A 27,457-nucleotide genomic window follows, 5' to 3' on the forward strand; every position below is an offset into this window, starting at 1 on the left:
CCAGGCTGCCGTTACCTGACCCTCTGCTCCCTGTGGATGGTGCGGCACTAACAGACATCGGGCCTGCAGGGGAAGGACCTTTTGGTGCAGTTTTGGCCGTTCTTTGTCCCAGACCTGTTCTCCTTCCTCCCAATGGCCATTTCCATATGTTTTCTATGCAGAAAGCGAGAAGCACCACAGCCCTTTCTCTCAGTGCCAAGCCCAGCGTTAGGATGCTCGCTGGGGCTGCCAGGGATGCACCCTGGTGCTGTGAAGCAGTTTCTACTCGGTGATTTCTGTCTGCCCGAAGTCTCCTGAGATTTCCAGAGTAAAGGCAAGGCCGGCGCGCTAAATACTGATGGAGCGCGAAGAACTGTTGTTACCAAAATGTGAATCAATAGCAACATAGACAGGTGTGATTAGTTCTCAACCACCTTTATTTACAACGCGGTTCTCATCCCACAAGCCGCGCGTTATCGGCAGAAAAACGCAAAGGCGCCCATCTCGCATTGTTCCCCTCCGACCCCGCAGAGGAGGGGCGGCGAAACCCCATCGCGGGGCTGGGGGCGGCCCTTCGGAGGGCTCCCCCCGGTGCGGGGCGGCAGCAAACTTTGTCCGCTGGGGGGAAGCGGCTCAGCCCCGCGCCCTCCCCCTCCCCACATCGGGCGGGGCGGGACGGGAGCTCGGCGGGCGCCGAGGGGCGGAGCGGCCCCGCCGGGCGGCGGCGGCTGTGGGGCCGAACCGGGACGCGGAGCCGAGCTCCGCACCCCGCGGAGCGGCCCAGCCCGGGAGCCATGCCGCTGCCGTGCCGGGGCTGGACGCTGGCTTTGCTCACGCTGCTCGTCGGCTTCCTCATCTTCGCCGACATCTCGGAGATCGAGGAGGAGAACGGGTAAATTGACGGAGGGAAGGGGTGCCGGAGGAGGAGGAGCGGTGAGGGAAGGGGGGGTGCGCCCGGACAGTTTCTTTGTCTCCGGCTCTCCCGGTTTCTCGCTCGTAGAAGTGGGAAGGAGCGCGGAGATAGCGGGCGGGGAGCGGGGTCGGTTCGGGCGGCGTGGGGCAGCGCGGTTCGGGTGGGAAGCGGGACCCGGCGGTCCCGTTAGGGACAATGGGGTGTCAGCCCGACTGGAGCCGCACCGCTTCTCTTAGGGGCGTTGAATAGCGGTCCAGGTAGGGCTGCTCGTTCCTTCACTGGTCCGGGTAGGGATACCGGGCAGGTAGCAGGCTGCTCGGAGGTATTAGAGCGGATAGCGGCTCGGAGAGAGGGCTTCGGGTGCGGGCAGCGCTCAGGTGTGGACGGGCTGATGGAGGGGCGAGTGGCAGCCCGGGGGAGCGGGCGGATGGGCGTGGTGGAGCCGGCACCGGGCGATGGGTGAAGGACCGCCGTGCTGGGGCCGGGACTCGCCCGGGGAGCGAGGAGGTATGGAGCGGGTACACGATGTGGGATGGGGGTGATCGCCCTTCCCGGTGCCTCTGTATGGCAGAGACGAAAGGAACCCCAAAATCTAGGGAGAGGAGCAGTGCCCTGCCCACCCCGTACCACCTCTGAAGGCTGGTTAGGAAATTAGGGAGTGAGAGGAACAGGAACGGAGAGGAGGATTTGCATTAACCTGAGGAACTCATTGCAGCAGTGTGAGAAAACAAGTCAAATAATCACGGCAACATGGGGGGCACTTGTGATGGCACAGAGTCCTTCTTTCTGCATAGGAGCGGGTGGCATTTCCACCGTTCAATATCAAAACAAATACCTGGCACTTGGCTGAAAAGAGAAAGGAAAGGCAGGGATGTTTGTCATTGTTTCATTGTTGTGTTGTGCTCAGTGCCACAGAAGCAAGAAGTGCCCAGAAGCATCCAGCCTGTAGGTTACCAGGCGGGATGGATTATTGCTTTGCAATCAGCTGGCACCATCTATATAATAATAAAGGAAATTAAATGCTTATGAAGCATCCTCCCCATCGGACAGGCTGCTCTGATCCCATTGCTTTCTTCCCATCACCTTTCCCTTCTTCGGCTCTTTCTTCTCTCTCCTCTCCTATCTGCTAGATCTGTCCGCTAGAACTTGCTGTGCCCTTATTGAAAATCCATTCTGTTTTGTTAGTTGCTCGTCCTGCTTTTCCCCCTGGTTCATTAGGGATTCCCAGTGAGTGGCTTTCTTTATTTTTATTTTTTTTTCTTCTCTCTGTTCTGTACATTGTATGGAAATTGGATGTTTGCTGGCTGCTTATCTCCCAGCCCTGGCATCTGAGTTTGTTGCTGTACTTCTCTGAGGAAGTGCTGCCAAACAGTTCAGCGGCAGCGACAGCAACAGGGTCAGAGGAGTTGCAGAGGAATAATGAGCAGCCCGTTCAGTACCACGCTTCTGCCAGTGCAGGAGGCAACGTGCACAGCCCTGTGCAGTGCTCAGCCCTGCGCTGCCCCACATCTGCTGCCCTCTGATAAGTGGGCATCAGTCCCGTGCTGGTTTTGTAGACAAGCTACAGCATGGGCTGGGACACAGAGCAAAGGTGAGACCCGGCTGTAGTAAGAAATAATCATAAAGCAAGACAAACTGACACTTGCTCCTTACTTCTCTTTTCCCATGCATTTCTTTATCCCCATTGCTCATCAAAAATCCCAGATGTGCTCCATGTCTGAGCTCCTTCACCCCATTTACACAAGGGGCTGCTCAGTGATCATTGCACACCCCAAAGCTCTAAGCAGGGGAGCCTGGTGCAAAATGCAGCTCATCCCTGTGTGCAGCGATGGTCAGCGTGATGCTGGGGAGATCTAAAGGTCTGTGGTTCATTCCTGGGCTTCAGCTGTGGTTTTTTGGAACTAGGCTGGGCAGGGAGGTGGTGGAGTCTGCAGTCTGTGGAGGTGCTGAAGAACCACGGAGATGTGGCACTGAAGGACGTGATCAGTGGGCATGGTGGGGTGGGCTGGTGATTGGTCTGGGTGATCTTAGAGGTCTTTTCCAACTTGAATGATTGTGGCTGTAGGAAAGCCAGCTTCTGGGCTCGCATGGTAGCAGAATTGCTTGCAAGCAGGAGTTGTAGGCAAAGGGAACTGTGTGAAAAGTGTGTGTGACAAAATATGCATGATGGCGCAGAGGAACCTCAAAGTTTTCTAGGAGCTCTCAGTGTGCAAAAGATGTTTGGAAACTACCGGCTTTTGCTCGGCCCTTCCCCAGGTGGAGATTATTTGGATGATGGCTCATTGTCTTGCTCTGCACTCCCCATTGCAGGCAGCTGGCCCTGGCACGCAGGGCTGGGGGCTGCAGGCAGGTGCAACTCTTTTCTTCCTTTTCCTTGGCATCGAGGCACTCTCTAATTATTGTGCAGAGAGAACAGCTTGCCCACTTTTACACGTGCCCTGCCCCCTGCCTGCGAGTTGGATTGTCTTTGGAAGGATATGCCTTGTAGGGTAGGAGAAGGGGGAATGTTTTTCTCTCACCTACGAACACTGAGACGTCTCAGAAAGAAAGAACAAAATGTTCATTAGGTTCAAAGTAAGAGTGTAATATTGCTGGCAAAAGGACCATATATATATGTATCTCGTGCTGTTTGCCCAGACAAGTTCCCAGCATCGCAGGTGAAGGGGGCTCGGAGCCGAGGCTCTGCCTGGCAGAGCTGTTTGAGGAACGTGGTTAGAGTCCGCTTTGCTCCTCCAGCTACGCACGGCCCTTCCTGCAGGCGGAGACGCTGAAACAACGAGGTGAGGGCAAGGATGGCCGCTCAGCAGCGTGGCGGTGCCGGGGACGTGCTGTTCTCCAGTCCTGCGTCCATCCGGACACCCACATCCCAACTCGCGGGGGATGCTGGCAGGGATGCGGTGAAGCCGAGACGTTGCCGGCGTCGTTGGCGCTTCGGTCCCCAAAAGCCGCCCGGTTCGGCTGCTGAACTTTCCCTACAGCCTGATGGGTTTCCTTGCGCTTCTCCGCCTCTTTGTTTCTCCCGAAGAAAACAAAAGAGATGCTTTGGGTAACGCGAAGCGATCGCTGCCGGTTCTCCCAACAGCCGGGATGGAGGAGAGGGCCAGACGAAGACAAAGGGCTCGGCATCCGTGGGGATAATTATCGCGAAATTCTGCTCCTCGATGCCAGTTTAAAGGCACTCTTTGTTATGCGTGTGCCGTCGCGGTCCTGCGGGGGTCCGGCTGTGTCCTGATTGTCTGTAGAGGGAGCTGGTGACCCGCTGCCACCAGGTGACTTCTCAAATTAGCGGTGAGCCATCTTAGGGAGCACTTGACACTTGGTAATGGGTTGGACTTAATGAGCCAACCTTTTCTTTGCCAGCCCAAACCGCGTGCCTTCCCATCCTGATTACAGAAGGAATTCTGTCAGCTCTTTGAAGCGAGGAACCGCAGAATTGCATGTTGCTGCCCTGCCCCAAAGCATGTCCCCAGAGGGCCGCTTTTTCATCGTCTGCTCTGTCCCAGCGCCTGCCTGTCCGGGAGGTTTTGCTCCCTCGGTGCTGCATTTGCTGCGGGTGCTTGTAGCATGCTGCAGTCATGCAACGCTTTTGGCAGTGGAACCGTCCTGCTTAGGTCCTTCAGGCTGTGATTTACTGCATCTGGTAACAAGTCACAGGATCACTAAGGTTGGAAAAGAGCACTGAGATCACCTGGTCTGACCATCACTCTGAGACTTGCACTACACTACAAAGTTTTGGTGAAAAAAAAGCGCCCTATTCTGCCTATTCTTGGTTTTTGCACGCTTACACACGTGAACCACCAATGATCTGAGTGGGCCCAGAGAAGCATTGCCTCTGCAGGAGTCAGCAGAGAGGCCTTTGAGTCCATTGGGTAGGACAGAACTCTCACAAAAGCTCCATGCTTTTTCAGGCTGGAAAGTGAAACCCATGTCAGAGTAGTGATTTGAATAAGAAAATATCAGGGTAGGCTTTGGTTGCAGCTCTCCTGACAATAGCTGCAGCAGCTGGTTCTAGGTTGGTTGCACAGCTCCCCTTGCTCCATCCCAGCAGAGCTTCCAAGTCGTGCTCAGTACCACCCCAGCGACCACAGTAACCACGACAGAACGCACTCCAGCAAGTGCTGCAAGTTTCCCTCTTGCCCAAGTGGGCTTTCTATTTCCTTTCACTACACCTGCAAATGCATGAGTTAAATCCAGAAGGAATTGGACACTGATAAAAGGCTCTGTTTTCTTTTTTTTTCTTGTATTCTGTGTTCACATGCCTGCAGCAACCGTGGTTATTCTGCTCGGACATCTGTTCATCTTTGCCTACCTGCATGCCAAATGTGCTTTTGATCTTCCAGAGGAGCATATCGCAGGAGCTGCCCCTCCTTTCCCTGGGCTTGCTGGTTACAAGTGTTTTGGTTTCTCATCCCTGAGACCAGAACTACTTAAACACTTCTGCAGGCTATAAAAACCAGTTGTTTCGAAGACAGGCTTCCTCTAATTGCCTCCATCATTTGCTTTCCCTGGACCTGGGTCACCCTCAGCAGCAAGAAATAAGCCCAAACCACAATACTAGGCAGCAATTGTTTTGCTTTTTCCCTGGCTTCTTTTTGCAAGGAGGGAGTTCCCTAGGCCAGCAAATTCACTGTGGGAGCAGAATTTAAGGTGTCCTTCAGCAGACACCGTGGCAAAGCAAGACGGTGTCAGCAGCTCTGCTCCTTGCATTTTAATAGCGGGGGAAAAAAGAAGAGAAAGCAGAACCTTATATTGTGTATATATAACCTTATAATATATATCCTTATAATGCCCTTTTTCTTTGTATCCCACTGTATATCTGAACAGCCTTGGTGGTGGTGGCCTTGAGAGAAGCATGTTCAGCAGTGCTGATGGCACTGTGGGTGCAGTAACTTTGCTGGTCCTGCTCTTGAATGCTTACAGGTTTCCTGTTTGCATGGCATTCGATTCATTGAGCTGGCTGCTGGTTCAGAGGATCTTTCCAGAATGGAGCACTGGAATCTTTCTTCTTTCTGCTGCTGCAAACAGAGTCCATGTTATTGCATATAGAAATCCACTGGGAGGATCGCAAACAACACACACACAAAAAAAACACAAGCTAAAGTCTGGCCACCTGCATGCTGAGCACACGGTCCTGCCCATCTAACACAGGCTGGGTTGCTTTTAAAAGCTCAGTATTGTCACAGTGTGGTTTTGGAGTGCTCTTTTGATGAGCATCTCAGTGCATTCTGATGTCCCAAGTTGAGTTGCACTCCTGGTACCCAACGTCACACTGAGGGTGCTTGGACAAAAGAGCAGCACCAAGAGGATGTTGCTGCCCAGGAAAGGTCCTCAGCACTGATGCTGACAGTGGAAGAAACCACATGAGAGGCTGAGTATTCCAGCGAGCCTGGAGACTACAGACCCTCTGATGTGCTCTTTATTTGTCCTGAAGATGCCACAAGAGTCACTGGAATTTCTTTTAGGGTATGAATGCACAGGGTGACAGGATCTGCTGCAAGACTGATGCTCTACTGCTTGTGGCTTCCAATAGCGCTGCTGGCTTAAAAAATGATCTCAGGAAGAACGCATAGTGTAGACATGGGTATTTTAGCAGTGACACTTTTGTCTTTCTCAGCTCTTTTCGAGGACTCTTGGTATTTTTCTTCTCCTCTCCAGGAGGGAAAAATCGAAATCCACAGACAGTGCTCTCATCTCAAGGCCTCTTTGGATCCTTTCTGTCTGCTTCTGTGGCTTTTCCTGTGCTGGATATTTCATTAATGTGGCTGGAGAAACTTTTCAAGAAAAGGGTATATGTGACACTGAGGGACATGGGCAGTGGGCACGGTGTGATGGGTTGATGGTTGGACTTGAGGATCTTAGTGGGCTTTTCCAACCTTCGTGATTCTGTGATTCTATGAAGGAGTAAGGTCTGCCAGAATGCAGGATGGGGAGAAGTAGAGTATGTGACGTGTCACCCCTGTGAGCATGTAAGTAGTGACAAAACAAGAGCATTGTGCGATGATGGACATGTGCAGACATGAGAGCTGGTGCTGGCTGGGAATAGAGCCTGTGAGACGGGGGGTTAGTGCTGATGGTCTGGTTACCCCAAAGGGATCCCCTTTCTCTATCTTGTGTCCTTTCACCTTTGGAGCTGCGCCTTTCCTGCTGCCTCTTTGCTGGTTTTGTCACGTAAGCATTTCAGCCTAATTGGCTTATTCCCTAATAAGCAATAGGTGTCTCTGTTTTGCAAACTCATGCATCTCAATTCCTGTGCCCTCGGCATATGCTGGCAGTGATTGCACACAGTGATTTGCAGCCAGGCTGAGAGCTGAGAGCCAAACCCTGCACTGATTTACACCAGAGTTGGTGCAGAGCTGGCAGGCGGGGCTGCTTCAATGCTCCTCCAATTCCTTATCCCTTCTGGCCCTGGGATGGGCGGGTGATGCAGGTGGAGCTGGGGCATGGGAGGGAGCAGCCAAATTAGTGAGGCTGATTCACGAGGCTGACATCCACACGGGTAGATAGATGGCTTTAAAAGAGGGGTGATTTAGATTAAATGTTAGAAGAAAATTTTTCACTGGGAGGATGGTGAGGCCCTGGCACAGCTGTAGAGAGAGCTGTGGGTGCCCCTTCCGTGGGGGTACTCAAGGCCACATTGAATAGGGCCCTGGGCAGCCTGAGCTGGTGGGGGCAACTAGACCATGGCAGGGGGTTGGAGCTCGATGATCTTGGAGGTCCCTTCCAGCCCAAGCCGTTCTCTGGTTCTGTGATTTTCCTGAATGCCCCGACACGGGCACTCTCTGAAATGCCTTCTTATGACTCGATAGAAAGAGTGGAACTTAGAGCTGCAAAAATAGCGCCTGATATTTAGGAAGTTTTTGACACTCTCTCTGCCAAGCTGTGACAATATGAACAAGTGAGATTTTAAACACATCCAAGTGAGATTTTAAATGTCTCATCAAGATGTATTGCGGGATCTTTCATCCTAGCAGGCAAATGCTTTAGAAATGTTCTCCAAATTAATCCCTAAGGAGGAACGTTGCTCAATGGGAGGGCACACATTGGCAGGTCCCAGTCCCCTTCGCACCCTGGCTTGAAAACCTCAACAGCAACTGCTGAAATATCATCAGGAATGATCTGCAAATACCAAACATCCCAGTGTTAGGATGTGTGATGCAGGCAGGTGGGTGAGAAGCAAACCTGAGAACTGTGTTTCTGGAGTGAGGGGAACGTGGGAGTGGGCAGGTGGTGTTGCCTGCAAGCAGCTGATCTCCAGCGTGAGAGACACACAGGTGCCAGCCAGTTCTGCCTTTTGTGCATGCATATGGGGTTACCCATGTGGTTTTGGCCAAGCCACTTCTCCAGTACCATCCCAAAATCATAACGTGCACCTAACACGTGAGGGCTGTGAAGACTCAATGAGTGGGTGTTGCTCATTTACACTCCTCAGAGAGAGCAGGCACTCTGAGCTCTCTTTCTGAGGAATTCGGATGAATGCATTTAGTTTGACAGTCCCACAGTGGGTCATGTAGATGCTACTAGCTCTGTTTTCCATGGATGAGAGCTGGGGTAACCTGCCTTGCCCAAGGTTGGGAAGGTGACCCAACATGGTAGAGTAGACCATTTGCTCTACAAGAAGTGCAAATGCAGCTCATTATGTGCTCAGAATTTGCTTGTGTCCTTGGACCATTCATGCATGTTGTGCCTGCTTCCCGTGTGTATTCTGTTCTGGAAATAAGAAGGAACCAGAGGTTGACTTTATAAAATATCCATGGATAACACATTTTTAAATTTGTATGCCTGCACATAGGGGTGTGTGTAGCCTGCTGTTGGAGACCCAGTCACCCAAAGAGGCTGTATGACCTACTTGTTCAGTCAGAGGAGCTCTAGTTTCATGTATCAAAATGGCTCAAAGCAAGACCAAACTGTGCTGAGCAACAACTAATAGAATTATTTAAGAAGAGGACAATGATGAGAAGGGAAACAAAAACCTTAAACAACCCATTCGTTGACAGAAAATAGAAAAGTCTTTGCATACCTGGTATATCAAGAATTCTTTATCCAAGAAAAATTTGGGCCTGAATCATAAGATAATTTTTCTTTCTTATCCTCTGATATATGAATCAGTGTCACTTTGCAACTGAGCACAGAAATTTTTGACCTATATAATATCTTAGATAGTCAAAATTCAGCTTGAAGAATCTCGAGGCAAAAATGAGAAAGGATGGTGTAAGCCAGTAATATGGCATTAGCACATATAGACGTGACTTATCACTGGAAAACACCCAAGCAGAAATCAAAAGAAGAGCGTTTTGTAAATAATAGGATTAGGGAGCAGGTTGGTATTTTGTGGGACTGGCTATACAGTCAAACTGATAACAACTAGATTAATAAAGTAATTCAATCTAAACACGGTGTAGCCCTAGAAAGCTTTTCAAAATCAATGCCTATCTGTACAATTTTAATCAAGGTTGGTCTTCGCCTTTTGATGCCAAGAGATTTGAAACTTCAGGTCAGTGAGATGTAATAAAATGGGCTTTGTTTGTTTGTTGGTTGGTTTTACACAGGACTCTTTAATTACTGCCTTCCATTTCTTAATGTTTGGCTCTTCCCAGATGGGATGGTGAGGTGGTACAGGTGGTTTGCCTTTGTTGGAGGCTATGGCAGACGCTGGAAAATATTGTGTTTGGCTGAACTGCGGGCATTTTGAGCCACTGGAGGGCTGAGCTGGATACCTCCATGTGTCAATCATGGCTCAGTGCAAAGGGAGATTGTAGGGGAGGTGTCCCAAAGTTGCAGTATAGGGCAGGAAGGAACAGAAGGCAGAAAAGCAGCTGGTTTTGGATGGGAGAGTTTTAGGATTGACTGGACCTTCAGGGAAGTACCATGTCCCAACCTCTCTGTATCTCTGTGGTTTGGAAAGAGGAGCCAAGCCTGGTGCAGGAAGCAGCATCACTGCCAGCATTCAGGTATCTGCCAACAGCAACCCCGCTGCTGCTGGGCCAGGCATTGGCTAGCAGAGCCCTGCTCACTCCAGCACCAATGAGCCGTCCCTTCCATGTTCATGTAGGACAGCAGTTTCATGTCGTAATAGGATATAGAGCCTATAAATACCCAGAAGGAAGGCAGCGTTTCCTTGCCCTTTTGGGTGTCAGTGCCTCATCCCACGGCTCTCAGCTGATCTGTCTGCATCCAGCAGCTCCAGAGCCTGCTGGAATTCTGGGAGGAAGCGTGCACGGGGCTGTCACTGAGGGCACATGAAGCTTAGATTGGATAAATTCATTTGAATAATACGTTGTGATGCTTCAGATCCTGATGATGACAGAGCATGGATGGGATGGAGCTAAGAAGTCTTCTCTGCTTCCTGATTTCTGTGATTCCCTCCCGCCCCCTTTCACAGAAATGGTGAACCAGAACTTATCAGGGAGCAGCATTTCTTTTTCTAAGCCCTTAATCCAGTCCCTATCTCTCTTACAGCAAGTGTGAAGGAGTGTGAATCCCATTTGGAAGGCTCCTTCAGAGGAGATGTCTCTGAAAGGCTGCGTGGTTTGCACGCTAATCCTGCCTGCTCCCACACCCTGCGGTGAACCCCATTAAAGCAGAGGCTTGTTAAATGCCAGTAGGCTCTAGGAATAAGCTAGTCCTGCTGTTCCCTTGATACACCAAAAAAAAATGAAACAGCTCACTGGCTCTCAGGTTTGTCAAAGGGAAAAGGAGAGTGTCAGAGGGAGAATCTCAATGGCTTTGGCCACAGATTGTCTCTGCAGGAGGGAGAGAAGGGACAACCTCTGTGGCATTTCCAAAGGTTTCACATTATGCAGTGCTGAGGGCTGCACTCAGCTTAACTAAAGGGTTTACATCGCATCCCACAAGCCTGAAAATCTTTTTAATGCTACCAAATGGTCATGCTCACTATTTCATTTGTGTCTAATGCATTTGGGATCTTTTCAGTTCTACTAGAAATAACATACTCCTGAGATACATTTTCATTAAGATATATATTTCCAGGTAATAATATTTCTGCTGGAAAACAATTTGGTTCTTTTTATGAGCGTGTTCATGTGGATATCTGTACAATGGAAACAATAAAACAGAGCAGTGGGTACGTGGCAGTTGAAATGTGTCTGCCACTGAGCATCACCTGAAAACACGGTAAGAGTTCTTTGTGACCTGTTAAAAACTAGTGAGCTGAATCAGGAAGGGGCTCTGCAGCCATCTAAATGCTGGACGAGGTTGTATTCATTGAACTGAGGATTGATGGGTTGGATGATTGACTCAGGTTTTAAAGAGGCTTGGTGCCACCCATCCTTTGTTACAGCATCAGTCCAGTGCCTGGTGTTGGAAATTTGGGATTTCCACTGGCACTGTTTTGCTCAGGGAGGTTTGATGCCCTCCTCGTGCCGTTCCGTGGCAGTGGCACTCAGGATCTCAAGCCCAGCTTGTGAATGAGCTGGCCTCGTAGCTCCAGCCTGCTTACACCAAATGTGAGACTGGGGGCTTCAGGGCACCAGTAGAATCAGAGGGAGCTGGAGCAGGGCCTTGGGTCTTCGTGTGGTCTTTGGAAACCAGGAGGAGGTGCACGGTGAGGACAGGGTCTCTGCAAGTCTCCCAGGAGGCTAGCGGCTCATTTTGGCTACAGTGGAGATGCTGGGTGGTCTTCAGTGATGGAGAATGGCTTGCGTTCTCCAGGAGAATGACCTGGAATCCCATCCGGGTTGGTCAGTTGGTCCTCAGTGTAGGACAGGGACATCCCTTGGCAACACAGAGGTGGAGGAAAACTCTGGGCACTACTCCCACCCGATCTGTAAAAACAGAGACAAGAAGAAATGCATCTAATGCAACCTATGGGCTGCATGCTGCTTTGACAGCAGAAAGCAGATGTCTTTGATGGCTGGTTAGAGAGCGCAGGTGTTGTTCATTGGGTTGGGTAGGAGCGTTTTTGCTGTAACAGTTCTACAGCTGCAGCAGGGCAGTGGTGACAGTGGGTGTGAAAAGCCCTTTGCAGGCATCAGGACATCTCCATTCTGAGAGGGTGGGGTGTGAGCCCTGCCTCAGCTCAGAGCCCTTTGGAGCAGGTTCTCTTGACTGTTGAACAATGCTTGGCAAAGAGGAGCTGGGTTTATAAATAATGCATTTCCTTTGTCTTGCAGGAGTTCTGGAGGCAGAGGTACAATCAGATCAGCTGTGAACAGCTTACATAGCAAATCTAATAGGTTTGTAAATTAGATTTTGTGTTCATTTGTTTTTGCTGTAAGGCAGCTATTAATCTGCTTCTCCTCTTTGCTGGATAGTGCTGGTCTTATTTAGCAAATGTATCTGTTTCTTTTCACTTCTGCTTTGCATTTTCTTAATCGTTTCTCCCCCCTTCCTCCCCTAGCTCAGTGCAATAATCATTTGCAAATAACCAAGGATCTGCAAGTTGTGGTGATTGAGAGAATGGGAGAGTTACTTATTGTGAAAATAAGTCAGTGATAGAGTTGCCATTTGCGTAGTTTTACTGTGTGCTATTAGGGGAGAGAGAGCTGCTTTGACATCAGAACTCCATTCGGTTTTATCGTAATGCAGTTGGGTAACGTTGCTCCATTGCAGTCATTCCGTGGCATCACAGCTTCATTCTGTGTCTGTGTTATTGTTATGATGATGTTGTGTCATCCCAGCCTTACCGAGTGATGCGGTTGCGAAGCTCAATGCCACCACTCAAGAAAGACAGGGCAGTGCTGTTCCATGGTGACGTCACAAGGCGTGATCAAAACACAGAAAACAGACCCAAAAAAATTGTTATTCCCAAGATTTCTTTACTCGTTTCCTTTAAGATTTTGACACTGACACCTCGTAGTAATTTTTTGCAAGGCACGAGATGGTGTGGCAAAATGCAAGAGTGGGAAACAGCCTCCAGAGAAGGTCCGTAGTGTTGGTATGTACAAGCTCACACCGACACTCTGGCAGCCAGCCTTTATAAACAGCCTTTATGAACACATTTCCTTTCCTTTCTGCAGCGTTACATACTTGGAGCCACAGTGTCCCCCAGGAGCACCTTCTGAGGGCTGGAGATGTGCTCCCAGGAGCTACGCATTGCCATGAGCCCAGGCCACCAGCTCTGCCCCATGTCCTCTTCTTTTCCCTCCCTGGGCTTCACCTGCCTTTTATCAGCATATTTAGAGACCATTCCCCAGCTGGAAGAAGCCCTTTGCACTACAGAGGGAGATTCCCTTCAGCTGGTAGCGAGTGCTTCTGGCTGTGTGTTTTTCAGAGTGCTCTGAAGTGCGAAGGCTTTTTCGGGGCTGCGGACACATGCGCAGCTTCTTGATGAGGTGCTTGGGAATTCTCTTTGGAGGGCTGGCTGGAATCAAATATGCAGAGGCTCCTTTAATTTATGCCATTTGATGTAAATTGCACTGAAGTGCTGGGGCTCGTTTGCCTCTTAGAGCAGGGATTAAAAGCTGGGGTCTCCCAGTGATCATCTCGAAACCACAGCGGGAGTTTATCTGGCTGTTCCTCATCCCCGCACTCATTTCTGGGCACGGAGCAGGCAGTATGGATGCTGAAATCTTTCTGTTCTTTTTCAACAGGAGAAAAAAAAAAAAAGTGATCTGCGAGCCAACGTCCCCATTTGGGTTCCACGTATCCAATCTCACAAGCAGACCCAGCAGCTCAATTAAACTCATTTCCCCCTTGGGTGGACTGCAGGTTGCACTTCTCTCATGAGGTTTTTAGCCTGGAGCTGAGCAGGCTGTGCTTTGGGGCACAACCAATCTCTCGGTGAAGTCTGGGGTTCTGCGTCTCAGCCTGCCTGCAGAGCTCCTGCTTCCATGTGCATGCGTTTCTCCAGCCCGACATCTGTGATTGTGTTTTATGTAAACTTGTAGGTCTGTGTTCATGTGAGCAAGCAGGAATTTAAGGATTTGTGTCTGCTTGAGTGTAGCAGAATACAAACAGGCTTTCAGTTCTTGTTTGGGTAATAACTACCATTTTGCTTTTCTGATGAAGTTTGAATTCCAGCAGCTACAGGCTCAGACAGTGATTAGAAATGCCATTGGGATGCTAACGGATCCTGTCTCTCTCCCTCCATCTCTCTTTTCTCTAGAGCTGAAGTAGTAATAAATGACTCTTCATCTCCAGCTGTTGTTGACAGAAGTAATGAAAGCATTAAGCACAACATTAAACCAGCCTCATCCAAATGGAGACACAACCAGACACTCTCTTTGAAGATCAGGTACTGGTAATTACCTATAGGACAAGAGACAGATCTGGTCCTCTCCAGTGCAAGCTGGCAAATTGCCTCTGTATATCATCTAAAGAAGTCAAGGAAGAAATAAAAAGCTTATCTCCTGCTGAGCTAGACTTCATATCTGTAAGCAATCGCTTGGAAATGAGTTTCTGGCTAAACCAGCTGGCCTTGCAGCCATGAAACATGGAGCTCGAGCCCCGGTTCCCAACCAGGTGCTACTGGGGTGCTACTGATCTGCCCAGGGTGGATGCAGAAACCCCAGCAATGGGGGAACACCCACTGGAGGGGCTGGGTGGGGCAGAAGAGAGCATCCAGTTGGAGCTAGCTGTTTGCATGCTGTTCCTGGAGGGCAAATGGGAAGCAAGAGGCCATCTTCCATATTACCCAAATTATCAGATTGGATATTAGGAAAAAAATTCTTCTCAGAAAGAATGGTGATGCAGTGGCACAGGCTGCCCAGGGAGGTGATGGAGTCACTGGCCCTGGAAGTGTTCAAGAACAGTTGAGACGTGGTACTGAGAGACGTGGTCAGTGGGAATGGTGGGGGTGGGTTGATGGTTGGACTGGGAGACCTTAGTGGTCTTTTCCAATCTTAGTGATTTCATGATCTCTGTACATCACCTGATGGGGCCATTTCTTCCATGTCCTCAGGAAACAGATCTTGAAGTTCCTGGATGCAGAGAAGGACATTTCCGTGCTGAAGGGGACACTGAAGCCCGGGGACATCATCCACTACGTCTTTGACAGGGACAGCACCATGAACGTCTCACAGAACCTGTATGAGCTGCTGCCCCGCACCTCGCCCCTCAAGGGCAAGCAGTTCCCCTCCTGTGCCATCGTAGGCAACTCAGGGGTGCTGCTGGGCAGCGGCTGTGGCCCTGAGATTGACACACACAGCTTTGTCATCAGGTAGGGCACGTCGTGCTGCATGCGGAGCGTGGGGTTTTGGGGTCTTGGGGAGGTGCAAGCGTAAAGTTTACCCATGCCAACACCATGCTTCAGTGCCTCTGCTCCTGGTGCTGGCGTCCCTGCAGACACAGTGCCCCATGGGCCTGCGGTGGTGGGTCCCCATGCCCACCCCATCTCCTCCAGAAGATGCTCAAAGCAGAGAAGAAGAGCACGCTTGCTCTCCCATCCCCAGCACCCATGCACATCCCTCAGCTGCGGAAGCCCATGGATGATTTATGGGCGTGCAGACTTTTGCTTTCTGACAAGTCTATTATGAGGACAGCCCAATCTATCAGCAGCTCACAGAGTCAGTCCCTGTGTGACATAGGGGTGAGGATAATGTCCCCTATGCCCCTGCTTAGAGCCAGCTGCTGCCTTCTGCCCATGGGGGATGGGGCCGTGTCAGCTGCACCCTTAAATATAACCTGAGCAAGGGAGCAAATCACTTACTCCAGCTCTGGCGAAGTTCAGGGAGGTGGTTTCGTGTCAGGCAGCAAAACTGCATGAGAAAAGTTGTACTGAGAATTGGGATAGGATTGGGATATTGAGTGATGTCTCCTCTGCCATATAACCTGGTGGGCAATGCCCATAGCGGGCTCAGTCCAGCACACAGTTCTGTTTATTTTCAGCCATTTGACTCCTGCAGTGAGCGGGTCAGATGGGCTCCAGGCCCAGCATGCCACTTGCTTGGTTTTCTTTCTGTTTCTCCAGCTGTAAAGTGGGGAAAAGAGCAGTAATGGCTGATTATGGAGACAGATGGTTAGGATGCATTTCCTGCTTGTTAACTACTGTAACTTCTCTGGAGAGCACAGCATGGTGCACAAAACCCCATATAATGGAGGAGGGGTTGCTGGCGGCTTATCCCACTGCTCTTCCATCCTCATCCCTCGTAGCCCCCCCAGGCTTGTAGAGCCCCAAAGGGACAACTATTAAAATGACAGAATGCAATTGGCTTTTGAAGGTCACAGTGTCCATCAGCCCACATCCTGGCACCATCACCCGCCGGTGTCATTGTCACTGCTGGTGCCACCGAGGCTGCTGTGAGCAGAGACTCGCTGGCAGCAGGGAAGAAGGGGCTCAGGATAATGTTACTCTAGCAGGGTTCAGGCTAAGGGCTGTGGGTGTCACATTGCTATTCCTGGAGAGAAGGGAGGCTGCAGGAACTAAGCCCTGCTCCTGTGCATGAGCAGGTAATGGTTTCTGGCTGGTGTTTGGGGCACTGTCAGCTCTCTGTGCTGTGTGTCCCACCTGACCACAAGCTGCTGCCACATGGGAAAAGCCATTTCATCTCAAACCTGCTGTGGCAGCAAACCGGGAAGGTTTGTCGCTATGTTTTATTTTCGAACGGCACCAGGAGAGATACAAACCCATGTAAACGCACCCACCAGCTACGTGCATTGTTAGTGCTGCCCAGAGACATGTGCACACACATCTTGGTGCATTGAGGAATGATAACCTGATGGTAGGATGGCTCAGTGTTTCCAGGTGAGAGCCTCTCTAATTCATTGCAAGACCTCATTCTCCCTCTGCCACCTTCCAAAAGTGAGAGCAAACAGACACATCTGTCACTGCTCTGGCTTTTAGCATCAACCCATCGCGACACTTGTCAGTGCACTCTGTCACTAAGGGCTGTTTGGTATTTCCACTTGCAGGTGCAACCTGGCTCCTGTTCAGGAGTACTCGCAGGATGTGGGCACGAAAACGGACCTGGTGACCATGAACCCATCGGTCATCCAGAGAGCCTTCGAGGACCTGGTGAATGAGACGTGGCGGGAGAAGCTGCTGCAGCGCCTGCACAGCCTCAACGGCAGCATCCTCTGGATCCCTGCCTTCATGGCCAAGGGGGGCAAGGAGCGCGTGGAGTGGGTTAACGAGCTCATCCTGAAACACCGCATCAACGTCAGGACTGCCTACCCCTCACTGCGCCTGCTGCACGCCGTCCGAGGGTGAGAACGTGGTCGAGGTGCTCAGAGCTGGGGTTTTGTGAGCTTCCCCAGCAGGAGAGCAGTCACTGCATTTGTGCTCCCTTAAGTAGAATCTGGTCGCTCAATGTGGGCTGGAGACTGCTTTGCAAGCAGGACCCTTGCTCTGCTCTATGAATATAATGTCTTCTGGCTATGCAACAGGGCAAGCCTAAATATCCAGGTTGGGTACTAAGAAAATTCTTTTCTCATAAAGAGTGGTTGGGACTGCACAGCTGCCCAGGGAGGTGGTGGCGTCACCATCCCTGGAGGTGTTCAAGAACCGTGGCGATGTGGCAGTGAGGGATGTGGTTAACAGCCATGGTGGGAGTGGGTTGACAGTTGGACTAGATGATCTTAGAGGTCTTTTCCAACCTTTTTCATTCTGTGATTCTAAATCTGCCTGTGCTTTGCTGGCTGTAAGCCTGGATATCGTCACAACAACTCCTCAACCCACAGCTAGGACTCTGCTAAGAGAAACGAGTGTGGTGGCCAGCTGAGCTGGTGACAAAGTTTGTCAGCTTGTGCCTGAGGCATGTGTGGAAATCTCACTTAGCTCCTTTGTACCAGGGAGCTCATAGGGGGGGAGAGACAATGAGGGAAGTGAATAAGAAGCTCAGAAGTTCCTGAGTAGCCCATGGGTACCTGTGATAGTGCTAATTGCATTGTTCATCTTAAATGAACTTCCAAGGCATCCTGATCTAGTGGATGGCAACCCTGTCTGCAGTAGAGGTTTTGGAACTAGATGACCTTCAAAGTCCCTTACAACCCATTCTGTTCTTTGAACTTGAAAGGCACTGGGGGGTGCTCTTAGGGTTGTCCCCAGCACAAGCCAGCCAAAAGGCTCTGGTCAATCCCAGGCAGCAACAAGGAGTGAGAAAAGTTGGGTCTGCCCTCAAGTGCTTCTGTTTGAGATTTCTTCGGGCCTCAGAGGCTTTTTACAGAAGATTCTGGCTTTGAGGTAAAGAAAGAAGGGCAACAATGTTGTGCTCACAGAAAAGGGGGGAAAACGACCCAAATTCAGAGCTATTCCTAGCTGTAATTGACTTACTTTCATCTATCAAAATAGAATTAAGCTCCTGTAATAAGTCCTTTAAATCAACAGGCTGCTAATCCTGTGCTGGCAAACCCTCCTGGTGCCAGGAATGTCCCGCAGGAAGCTCTGCAGGGCTGGCAAGGGCTGGGCACTGCTTTCCCATGGAGGCAGAGGAACCCCCAAAGCTGCTCATCTCTTGGCACCATCCTGGTGTGCTCCTGGCTGGCACCACATTGTCCTCATGTGGGACCTCCAAGGCTGGGGTGCAGAGGGCTCTTTTGAGTGTAGTATCAGTATTGATGTTTTCTTTGGTGCAGTGTCTTTAGCTTTGGGCTCTGGGATGGATTTAAGAGTGATTCAGTTAGTAATGAGTGAGCTGGTCACAGCTGAGGGTGGCTGCTGATACTCTTGGGAAGTTTTTCAGGCACCCATAGGGTTGTCTTGACCATTTGGCATCATTCCTGTGATGTAGTTTGGGCTGTGGGAGTACCAGCATCACTAGGAGTTCACTTATTTGTCTTCTGTGGTACTGCCCGGTTCCTACAATGTTCCTCCTGTGCTGCTGTGCCAGCGCCGTCCCTTTTCCTTTGCTGGGTAAAGTTGCCCTTGATTTATAATCTGCCTTAAGTTGATTTGGAAATCACAAAGGAATGGGGAAAGTGTTTCAGCTAAGACACTCTTTGAGATATTTTATTATTTCTTGTAGAAATAGCACTTTGTACAAAGACTAACCTTATCTCAGCCAACTTCAATTCAGCCACAAAAGCTTTGCCTTTACTCTTCTTCCTTCACTTCCAGTGAAATACATTTGTGAGTTCTTGACTCCTCCTTGAACCACAGTGCTTATTGTCCTGCTCTGCTCTCCCCCAAACCAGAATGCGTTCCAGTGGTAATCAAACACTTCTTCCTATAATTTGCAGTGCATTTGGGGCACTTGTAGAGAGTGCATTGCTGAGATAAATAGAAAGCATTTGTTTTCTGTTTTCTTTACAGCACCATTTGAGACATCACCTTCCTAGCTCTGCTGGTATCTTAAATGTTTGCTGATAGCTTTTGTGCTGATGCTTCTGGATAACTGTGCTGTAGGACCGAGGCATTTTTCACACTGTTAAACTCACCAGCTCTGCTCCCTGCCTGCCAGTAATGGGGAAAGCCATCGGCATTTCGATGGAGGAGCTCAGAAGCAAACCATGAAAGCAACGAAGCAGAGTCACTAGCAAAGGTGCCTGTTTCCAGTGTCGTTGCCATGCATTTTGGGGTGTGTGACTCAATTCTAAGAGGTTCTCTAAAATGTCTCCTGAGCAACACACCCAGCAAGTACAGCACTCGTCTTCTGGCAGGGAAGCAGGTGAGCCTGTTAGGAGACATCTGCTAATGTCTCCAAAAAGCCTTGTAATCCCTATTGCCAGGCAGCTTTTGTTAGAGAAATAACATGAAATGCAGGAGGCAGAGAGAAGAATTGTATCTGGAGGTCTGACTATTGTGCAATAGAATTTGTGGACGCGTTTCTGTTTGCTTTGTATTATCTAGTCTAGCATTTCTCACCGTGTCCATCACAGGGGTCTCTTGGCAGTAACCAGTTCTAATCCCATAAGATTTTATTAAGAGCTTCTTGAAAGAAGAAAATCGATAAATCTTCCAGCTATCCCGTTAGGTTTGCCAGCCAAACAGCCCTGACAGCTTGCATGTGTGCTTCGTGACAGCGACTGCCCTGCATGGAGTCCATAGCTCCCATAGCACAGCTCTGCCACCTGTCCTCAGAAACCCAGCTTGGTTGGATGAAAGGTGGATTTATCTTTGCTTCAGATGTCTCCCTGAGTCTCACAGCCAAACAACATCTAAGCCTTTGAGGTTTTAGCACGGGAGTGCTCTGAGGTTGCCTTTCCCATCCATTGGCCATGATGGAAACCTTCCCCTGGTCCCTCCTTGCCTGCATCCCGACAGTGCCTATCTGGTAGCCTAGCTGAGGGCAGTGGTGTCAAGTGAGGGACACAGACAGCTACAGGGTGCACGAGGAGGGGAAGTAATGACTCACAAGTGTGTGAATGGAACAGGATGGAAGACTACCACCCCTTGTGTGAGCAATTGTTCTTGCTTCTGCACAAGGAAATAAGGCACGTTGTATCCAAGCTATGTGTGTTTACACATAGTCCCCATGACGTTTGATTTGATCCTTTGATCAAGAAGAAGATTTAGGCTTTTCTTGGTAGGAAGAAGTGGAAAAGTGCAGGAGGGAAGGGGGAAAGAAACAGAATGATCCTTTTTCGGCTGCATTCCTTGTGTTCAGTCTGTGTGGAAATGGTTTAACTTGTGGGTGTTGAGTACCCTGTGTGCTAAAACTGGCATTGCAAATACCACAACTAGGAGATGAAGCCCACCACTACCCCGTGTCCAGCTTTTGGACTCCTGGACAAGACCTGAGGGGGGTCAGCTGCTGTTTTACCCATCCAGCACTGACCTATATGCAGCTCTTGGTTATTTTGCTGGAACTAATGGTGGAAACTAGACACACAGCCCAACAGGAGGATATAGGTCTCTCTCCTGGCTCCATGCATCATTTCCATTCTGTGCTGTTCCCTGCTGGTACCAGTGGGTCCTAGCATGCAGCAGTGGGAGCACAGGGTGCCCTCAGGGTGCTGTCTCCAGCTGCCTTCAGACAGCTTTTCATGAGCATTAATGGGAGCAAGATGTGTGTGGCAGACTGATAACGTGCTTCAGACAGGCAGGGGCTAGCACCTCCACAACAGCTTGTGTTTGTATCGCACTTCTACAAGTAAGCTGTTATAAAAAGGTCTGAAATTGCATTATTTCAGCTATTCTGATTTGTATCAAGAAATAATGCAGCTGAGGCCGCTGAAACTTGATTTCTTCATTGACCTGGGTTTCTTCTACTCATTTTATCAGTGCGATAGATTTTCAGTTCTTTCATCCTGTAATTTAACCCTCGCCTGTAGAGAGCACATTACCCAAGGGTTTTCTTGGATGCATTGGGATGCACCCACCCACTAGCACAGTACTCTGAGCTGCTCACTCTGGAGCCTCCGTCCTTAGCTGCCATCAAGTATTAGTTCAGGTACTCGGGCCCATGTCTAGCTTGCTTCCTTACAAAAGATGGCCTCGATGATTGTGGTGGCATTTCCCATCTGTCATTATCATGATCCTCCAACAAGAGCTGTCTCAGGCAATTTCTGCCTGGCAGCACTCAGCTTCCTGCTCATGGCTGCATCCCACTCAGGTGCCCGACCACCTCCAGAGCTGCTCGCACCCCTGGGGTTTATTTACACTGGTTCTGAAGGAGGTCAGTACGTGGGCAAGGGCTCTGAGAAAGGAGATATTGAGTTTTAGGACTGCTCTTTGCTCTTCCCTTTTAATTGCTGTCTCTTTCCATAAAATGTTGCAATTAATAGTTATGGTGATTGGTGTAGCCAATTTGAAAAATAATTACTGCCTGCTTCAAGATTATCTTTCCTCCTAATTAAAATCCTGGACCTCACATATTAAAGGTGCGCTGTTGACACAGCATCCCATGTGCGCCCAGACAACCTCATTTGGATTTACAAAATTAATTAGGTTTTATTTCCATCCCCAGCTGTTCTCCGCTATACTGGGAATGTGGCCACTGTCTCCATTGGCTAGTGGTGGGAAGATGAGATCTTCCTGCATAGCTCTTACACCCCATCGCAAATGGGTTGTTAAAAAATATTCCCCAAACATCACTGGAGGGTTTCCCACCTTCATTGTTTAAGAGACAAATTGCAAATGCTGTGATGTGGTCTGTGGTGTGGTTTGGCCATTGTGTGTTATGTATGGCATCCATTCTTTTCATTCTAAGCATCTGAGTTGGTCCCTACCCTGATGTTGTTGGAAAGTTTGGAGTGTTCAGCTGCCATGTGTGCTTTGGGTTGTTGTGTTAGAACTGCTTTCGATGCTAGTTGTGCACGTTTGTTAGTGGGGCTCTTCTGAGGTTGCCCCCAATCCTTTTTGTCATTGTTAATACGCTTCAGGTGGTGATGGTGAAGTGAGATGTCCCATGGGCATCATATGTAAGTGCAGTGGTGGTTTGTGTCTTCCCCCAAAGCAGGCCCACTGACAGGACAGCTCTTCCCAAGTGGCTTCCCTGCTGCCTTCTGTACCCTAATTCAGTGCTAAGTGGCTGTGATATCCTCCCTTTCTCTGCAGACATCAGGAGTCTGGTGTGATTACCTTGAAAGCAATCAAGGAATCTCTCATCCACCTGTGGGTTAAGGTGACCTCAGCACCGCTGCAGCCTTGGCTGCCCCATAGCTCAATCCTTGGGGCTAGGTATTGTGTTTGTTCCCTCTAGTATTTTTTTCCTCTTTCATGCTGGATGCTGAGGAGAGAGAGATAGGTGAGGAGGACCTCCATCCTAAAACACCATACCCATTATTGGCCAGCCCTGGGGTGTTAGACCCCTATGAACTCTGCTGTCCCCCGCCCTTGCCTCTGGAATTTGATTCACCAGAAAAGTCAATTTTCCTCTTATCTAGCTCTTATCTAGAGAACAAACGAGTACATTTTGTGCCTTGGTTGCTAAATTTTAATGGCTTTTGTGAAAAGCTAATTTGCAGGATTATGGCTCTGCTCTCCCGTGGGTTCCCGCTGTCTGAGCCCCAGACCCTGGGGAGCCCAGCAGGAAGTGTGAATGAGGAGTGAGATGCATTCCGTGCTCAATCTCCTGCACCGAGTCCCTTTGAAATACCCATCATAAGTAATCTGCTGGCAGACCCCGTGGTGAAGGCTCAGACAGGCAGTGGCGGCGTCACACATATTTTGTGAGGAAGGAACATGCCTGGGGACCTCTTCCACCACCCCAAACTTTCTCCATTCTGTATTTCCTCATCTGACAGTGCTTTCCTGCTGAGCAAACTGGACAAATTGTCCATGCAGTAAAGCACTGGCACTGGACACTTTGTAGTACAGGGATGCTGATACTGCAGTAACTTTTATCAGCATCCCAAAATGCTACTGCTGATGCTATTTCTGCTCATGCATTGCTATGGGATGCCTCCTTCCCCCTTTCTTTTGGCCATCCCTCATAAAAACTAGCGTAGTTTGCAAGTGAGTTCATCTGATCTCTGTGGCATGTGGTGTATCGTGGTAGGCAGGTGTATTGCGGTATGCCCTATTGCATATTTCATGGACTGACTTTGTGCATTGTGGTGATGTATTTTGACACAGGATTGCAGAGCAGTGGCTGGGTATAACAGGAGCACGGCGGTGTGCTTGAGCTCTCTCAGCCAGCTGACCCTTTATTCAAAGGCAAACGTTTTTGCAGCCCTGTTGTGTTTACTGTCAGTAAATCTTCGTTCATCAATGAAAACTGTCAGCTGTGTGTGTGTGAGTGTCTGCTTCAAGGAAGGGGCTGCTGGAGTCTACTTGACGTAAGGATGGTTTGCTCGGTGGTATCGATCTCCTGGGTTGATTGGAAGATAATTGTAGGCTGAAGTACTGAAGGCCAGCGTTGCAAGCAATTTGTTTTTCATAAAGGATTGCCAAGACGTGAGATGCTTCAATGCCATAGCAACACGCGTGATGTAACCGCCAGACAGAGAGCAGGAGATGCTTATTCATGAACCAACCCCTAGAGAGGCTTTCTTGGCATGGAGAACTCTTCTGCTAGTCAGAAACCTCTCACTTTGAATCACCAATATATCTCAGTCACAGAAAAAAAGTGAGAGACACAAGCTTTGGCTGCAGGGGGATGACAGGCTCTCTGCTCTTCCCTTGCAGGTACTGGCTGACCAACAAGGTGCACATCAAGCGACCCACCACTGGCCTCCTCATGTACACCTTGGCCACTCGTTTCTGCAACCGCATCCATCTCTACGGCTTTTGGCCATTCCCCCTGGACCAGAACCAGCAGCCAGTCAAGTACCACTACTATGACAGCCTGAAGTACGGCTACACCTCGCAGGCCAGCCCGCACACCATGCCCTTGGAGTTCAAAGCCTTAAAGACTCTGCACCAGCAGGGAGCCTTGAAGCTGACTGTAGGGGAATGCGAGGGGGACACGTAGGGCGGCCCCGGCTGCGATCCTGCAGGCTGCACAACCGGGGCAGGACGGGGAGGGGGCAGAAAGGAGCCCAGTGGGGTTGGGTGTCTTTGTTAATGCGCAGAGCAGCGGCACAAATATATATACGTGGTACCTATATATATTGACCTGAGTATTATAACTGTTCGGTGTTTCACCAAGGAACGGGTAGGAGACACGCGTGAGCATCTGGAGGGGCCAGCCTGGGTGAAACCTTGGGTTTGCTGGGCTGGGCCAGGCGTTCGATCTACGTCCATGACGTGTGATGGTGACCTTGGTTTTTGAGGGTATGTTAGGTGATGGGTAGACGTTCAGCCGTTTGTCGTGACTGGTCCGAGGTTGGTAGTTAGTTTGTTCGGCCAAGAGCGCCGCTGCCGGCACGTTCTTGGCTCCGTGCTCGGGGAGGGAAGGGGCAGGGAGCGGGGTGGGCAGGGAAGGTTTGTTGGCGGCTCTCACAGCTCAGAAGCACCAAGCAGGACCCATCTCCTGCCCTGCAGGACCTGGTGCCCAGCAGAGTGGCACGCAGACCCATTCCAAGTGGTGTGGGCGTGCGAGTGGCCCTGGGGGGATGCAGCCTTCGCTGGATGAGCTGGGTGAACAGTTAGGAGGATGCTGAGGGTGAGTTTTGAGGATGGGTTTTCCTTTCCTAAAGAATAATGCATAAAGGAGCAGAGATGCTGGAATGTGGCAGGAAGAAGGTTTGATGCTGCAAACCAACACCATTAGTATGAAGTGTCTTACTGTGCTCTAGTATAAGACACTCAACATCTGCCAGGGCTCGTGAAAACCATAAGTATGACGAGCTCTAAATTCCCAAAAGCTACCTGCTAAGCAGCCTGCCTTCTCTCCCCGTCCGAAAATAACTGCTGATAAATCAGCGATGGGCCTGAGACCCAGCCAAGTAGAAAGACCGCAGGACTTCAAGGGACTTTGTCAAGTCTAAATAATTTATTTTCACTTCCCTGCAAGGAGCTAGCACACTGTGCTGTGTTCCTGGAGTCCTGCTCTTGCCTTTCTTTCAAGCTCCAATTAGTTGTTGCTGCGAACAGTTAAATAGGATGTCAGATGGATCTCAATGGGATGCTTGCACAGTAATGAACGTCAAAGAAGTAATTAATCTTTTCCCGTGCTTTTCTGAGAGTCCCTAAATATGAAAAAGTTCTTACAATCACACATTGGCTTTTCTGTAAATTTGGGGTTCTTTTTTTTTGTGGGAAGCAACTACATTGGTCTGATTAGCCCATTTAATTTTCTGTTTCTATAGCCTCCTCAATTCATCTCCTAATTAGCAACGGGTGCCAGAGTGCAGGTGGGCCCAGGGTTCAGTGAGTGCAGTTTGGGTTTAATTTGTGTGTGAGCAAATAACGTTGCACAGCCGAGCCCTGGGCGTGTGTTGCAGTGCTTTCCTGGCAAGTTTTCTGCACCTTTGTGCCTCCTAATACCACTGTGGTTTTGAAGTTTAAGAAACGTACCTCCTGGGTCTGGTATACTTGATATTGTTTCTTTAAAAGCAAAGTGCTTCAAGTGGTAAAAGGAAGAGCTCTCTTTCATGTTTTGGGATGTAGACAGTATGATGCCCATAGGAACCTCCAGCCTGCTAATTAGTGTCAGATGAAGATGCCGAAGATTAAGGTGTAAGCAACTTTATAGTGGATAAATGTGGGCTAATCTGCCACCGGGGAACGTTTCTTTCCAACTCCAGAAAATGATTGATTTTATGTATGCTTTTTAAACCTGTTTAGGTTGTTGGGTTTTTGTTTTTTTTAACTTTCTTTTTATTGAGTTTAGTGACAGGATAAAGCTAAATCTGGCTGTGAACCTCTGTTTAAGCTGCTGAGGTTTCCTGAGACAGGAGGAGGCAAAGAGCGAAATTGCAAGGTGGAAGCCATCTGAAGTGACGAGGAGCATCCCGTGATTCAGGAGTGGTTGTGAACTCCCTGGTTTGGTACGGAGGAGGCAGGGATGGAGATGAAGGCCCAGGACTGCTGAAGTCAGCTGTTGTATGGAGGGGCCTGGGCCATGGTACTGATCGCTGTTAGCAAACCTTCTTTTTGAATAAAAATACAAGAAATGAAACAGATGTGCAGTTGTGATGTATTGATGGGGTAAGAGCATAAAATACCCTCCCCAGTTAAATAGGGAGAAAAGGGAAGAGAAGGGACCCGTGGCGGGTACAAGGCTATTTGTGTGCTGCACTCGTGGCCAACCCAAATCCCTGTTGGGAGTGTGCTTTGCCTTCTGTCTTCAGCAAATAGCTGGGACCCAGCTTTATCAACCTTGGCCCTGCCACTGGACCTCTTTAGAGCCTTTTTTTCTGTGAGGAGAGTTTGGGGACTGGGCTGCTGCTTGCTGGATAATTTCACATCCCATTCAAGGCTCTTCCAAAGCTCAAGGAATGAGCCTGTCATTACAGACCCTGAAGCAGGGCTTGGGCAGGCTGAATGAGGGCCCTCCTGAAGGTTTAGCTTGGCTCATCGTGCTGTGATGCAACAAAGGTAGGTACTCACATATATTGATGTGAACGTGGCTCTCTCAGGGGATGTCTTGCTCATTACCTTGAACTGTTATGGGGTATTGCTCTGGTGGTCCTTTGCACCATTTATACAGATCTTAATAGAGAGAGATGCTGCCTTCTTGAGCATCACTTCTTTAAAAAAAAAAAAATTAAAATTAACCCAATTTCTTGCTAGTGAAGCTTGAAACTATGGAAATTAAAGCTTAAAGCTTTGAGATGGGATGGCAGGCGTGTGGTTTGCTCCAGAGTGCCCTTGAGCATCAAGAGGTAAAACCAAGTGTGTGATCTCTGGTGTGATGCTTTGTTAACCACACACTGTTCTACCCATTCGGTGTTCCTGTTCTTTTCCTTGTTGAATTACTCACGTTTCATGAGTGGTTTATGAATGCAGTATCTCCCCAGCTGCAGGACCAGTGAGAGGAGCAGATACCATGAGCAGGTAAATCTTGTGTTTGACATCCTGGGATGGCTCAAATCCCAGCTCCACGTCAGGTCATCTCACTGCAGATATTATGGCACTCCTAGCTTCAGCTCCAGACTGGAGAGCCCACCACAACCGGGTCATGGACTCCGTGCATTATTTTTCACCGCCCGGATGATTACTCATCGCATGTTTTTGTAAAGAAATGACTGAGAAAGGCTCTGAACAGAGGTCTGAGTGATAACCAAAAAATCATCATCCTCTCAAGAGGATGAACTTCTCTCCCCAGTATTAGCAATATCAAGGCATTGGGCAATAAGCTCCTTTTCCAGCTGGGAATTGCTCCCGTTTGGCTCTGTTTGATGCACGAGCAAAGCCGTCACATGCCAATTGCACTCATAATCCAGCTGAAGGCAGAGGCATTT

The 27,457-nt window shown here is 49.5% G+C and overlaps 1 protein-coding gene across 2 annotated transcripts; it reads left to right on the top strand.

Moving 5' to 3' along the window:
* Positions 1–641: 641 nt before the first annotated feature.
* Positions 642–26,172, top strand: ST8SIA2 (ST8 alpha-N-acetyl-neuraminide alpha-2,8-sialyltransferase 2). Of its 2 annotated transcripts, XM_010717503.4 has the most exons (6): positions 642–871; positions 12,022–12,084; positions 13,956–14,084; positions 14,751–15,008; positions 16,700–16,993; positions 23,796–26,172. In XM_010717503.4, the coding sequence occupies exons 1-6, from the start codon at positions 774–776 to the stop codon at positions 24,079–24,081; spliced, it is 1,128 nt and encodes a 375-aa protein (XP_010715805.1). In that variant the 5' UTR covers positions 642–773; the 3' UTR covers positions 24,082–26,172. The 2 variants fall into 2 exon arrangements, with proteins under 2 accessions (XP_010715805.1, XP_010715806.1); XM_010717504.4 differs by lacking the exon at positions 12,022–12,084 and having other exon boundaries at positions 644–871.
* The last annotated feature ends 1,285 nt before the right edge of the window (positions 26,173–27,457 follow it).

This window comes from Meleagris gallopavo, chromosome 12, assembly GCF_905368555.1.
Source record: "Meleagris gallopavo chromosome 12, MGAL_WU_HG_1.1, whole genome shotgun sequence".
NCBI lineage: Eukaryota > Metazoa > Chordata > Aves > Galliformes > Phasianidae > Meleagris > Meleagris gallopavo.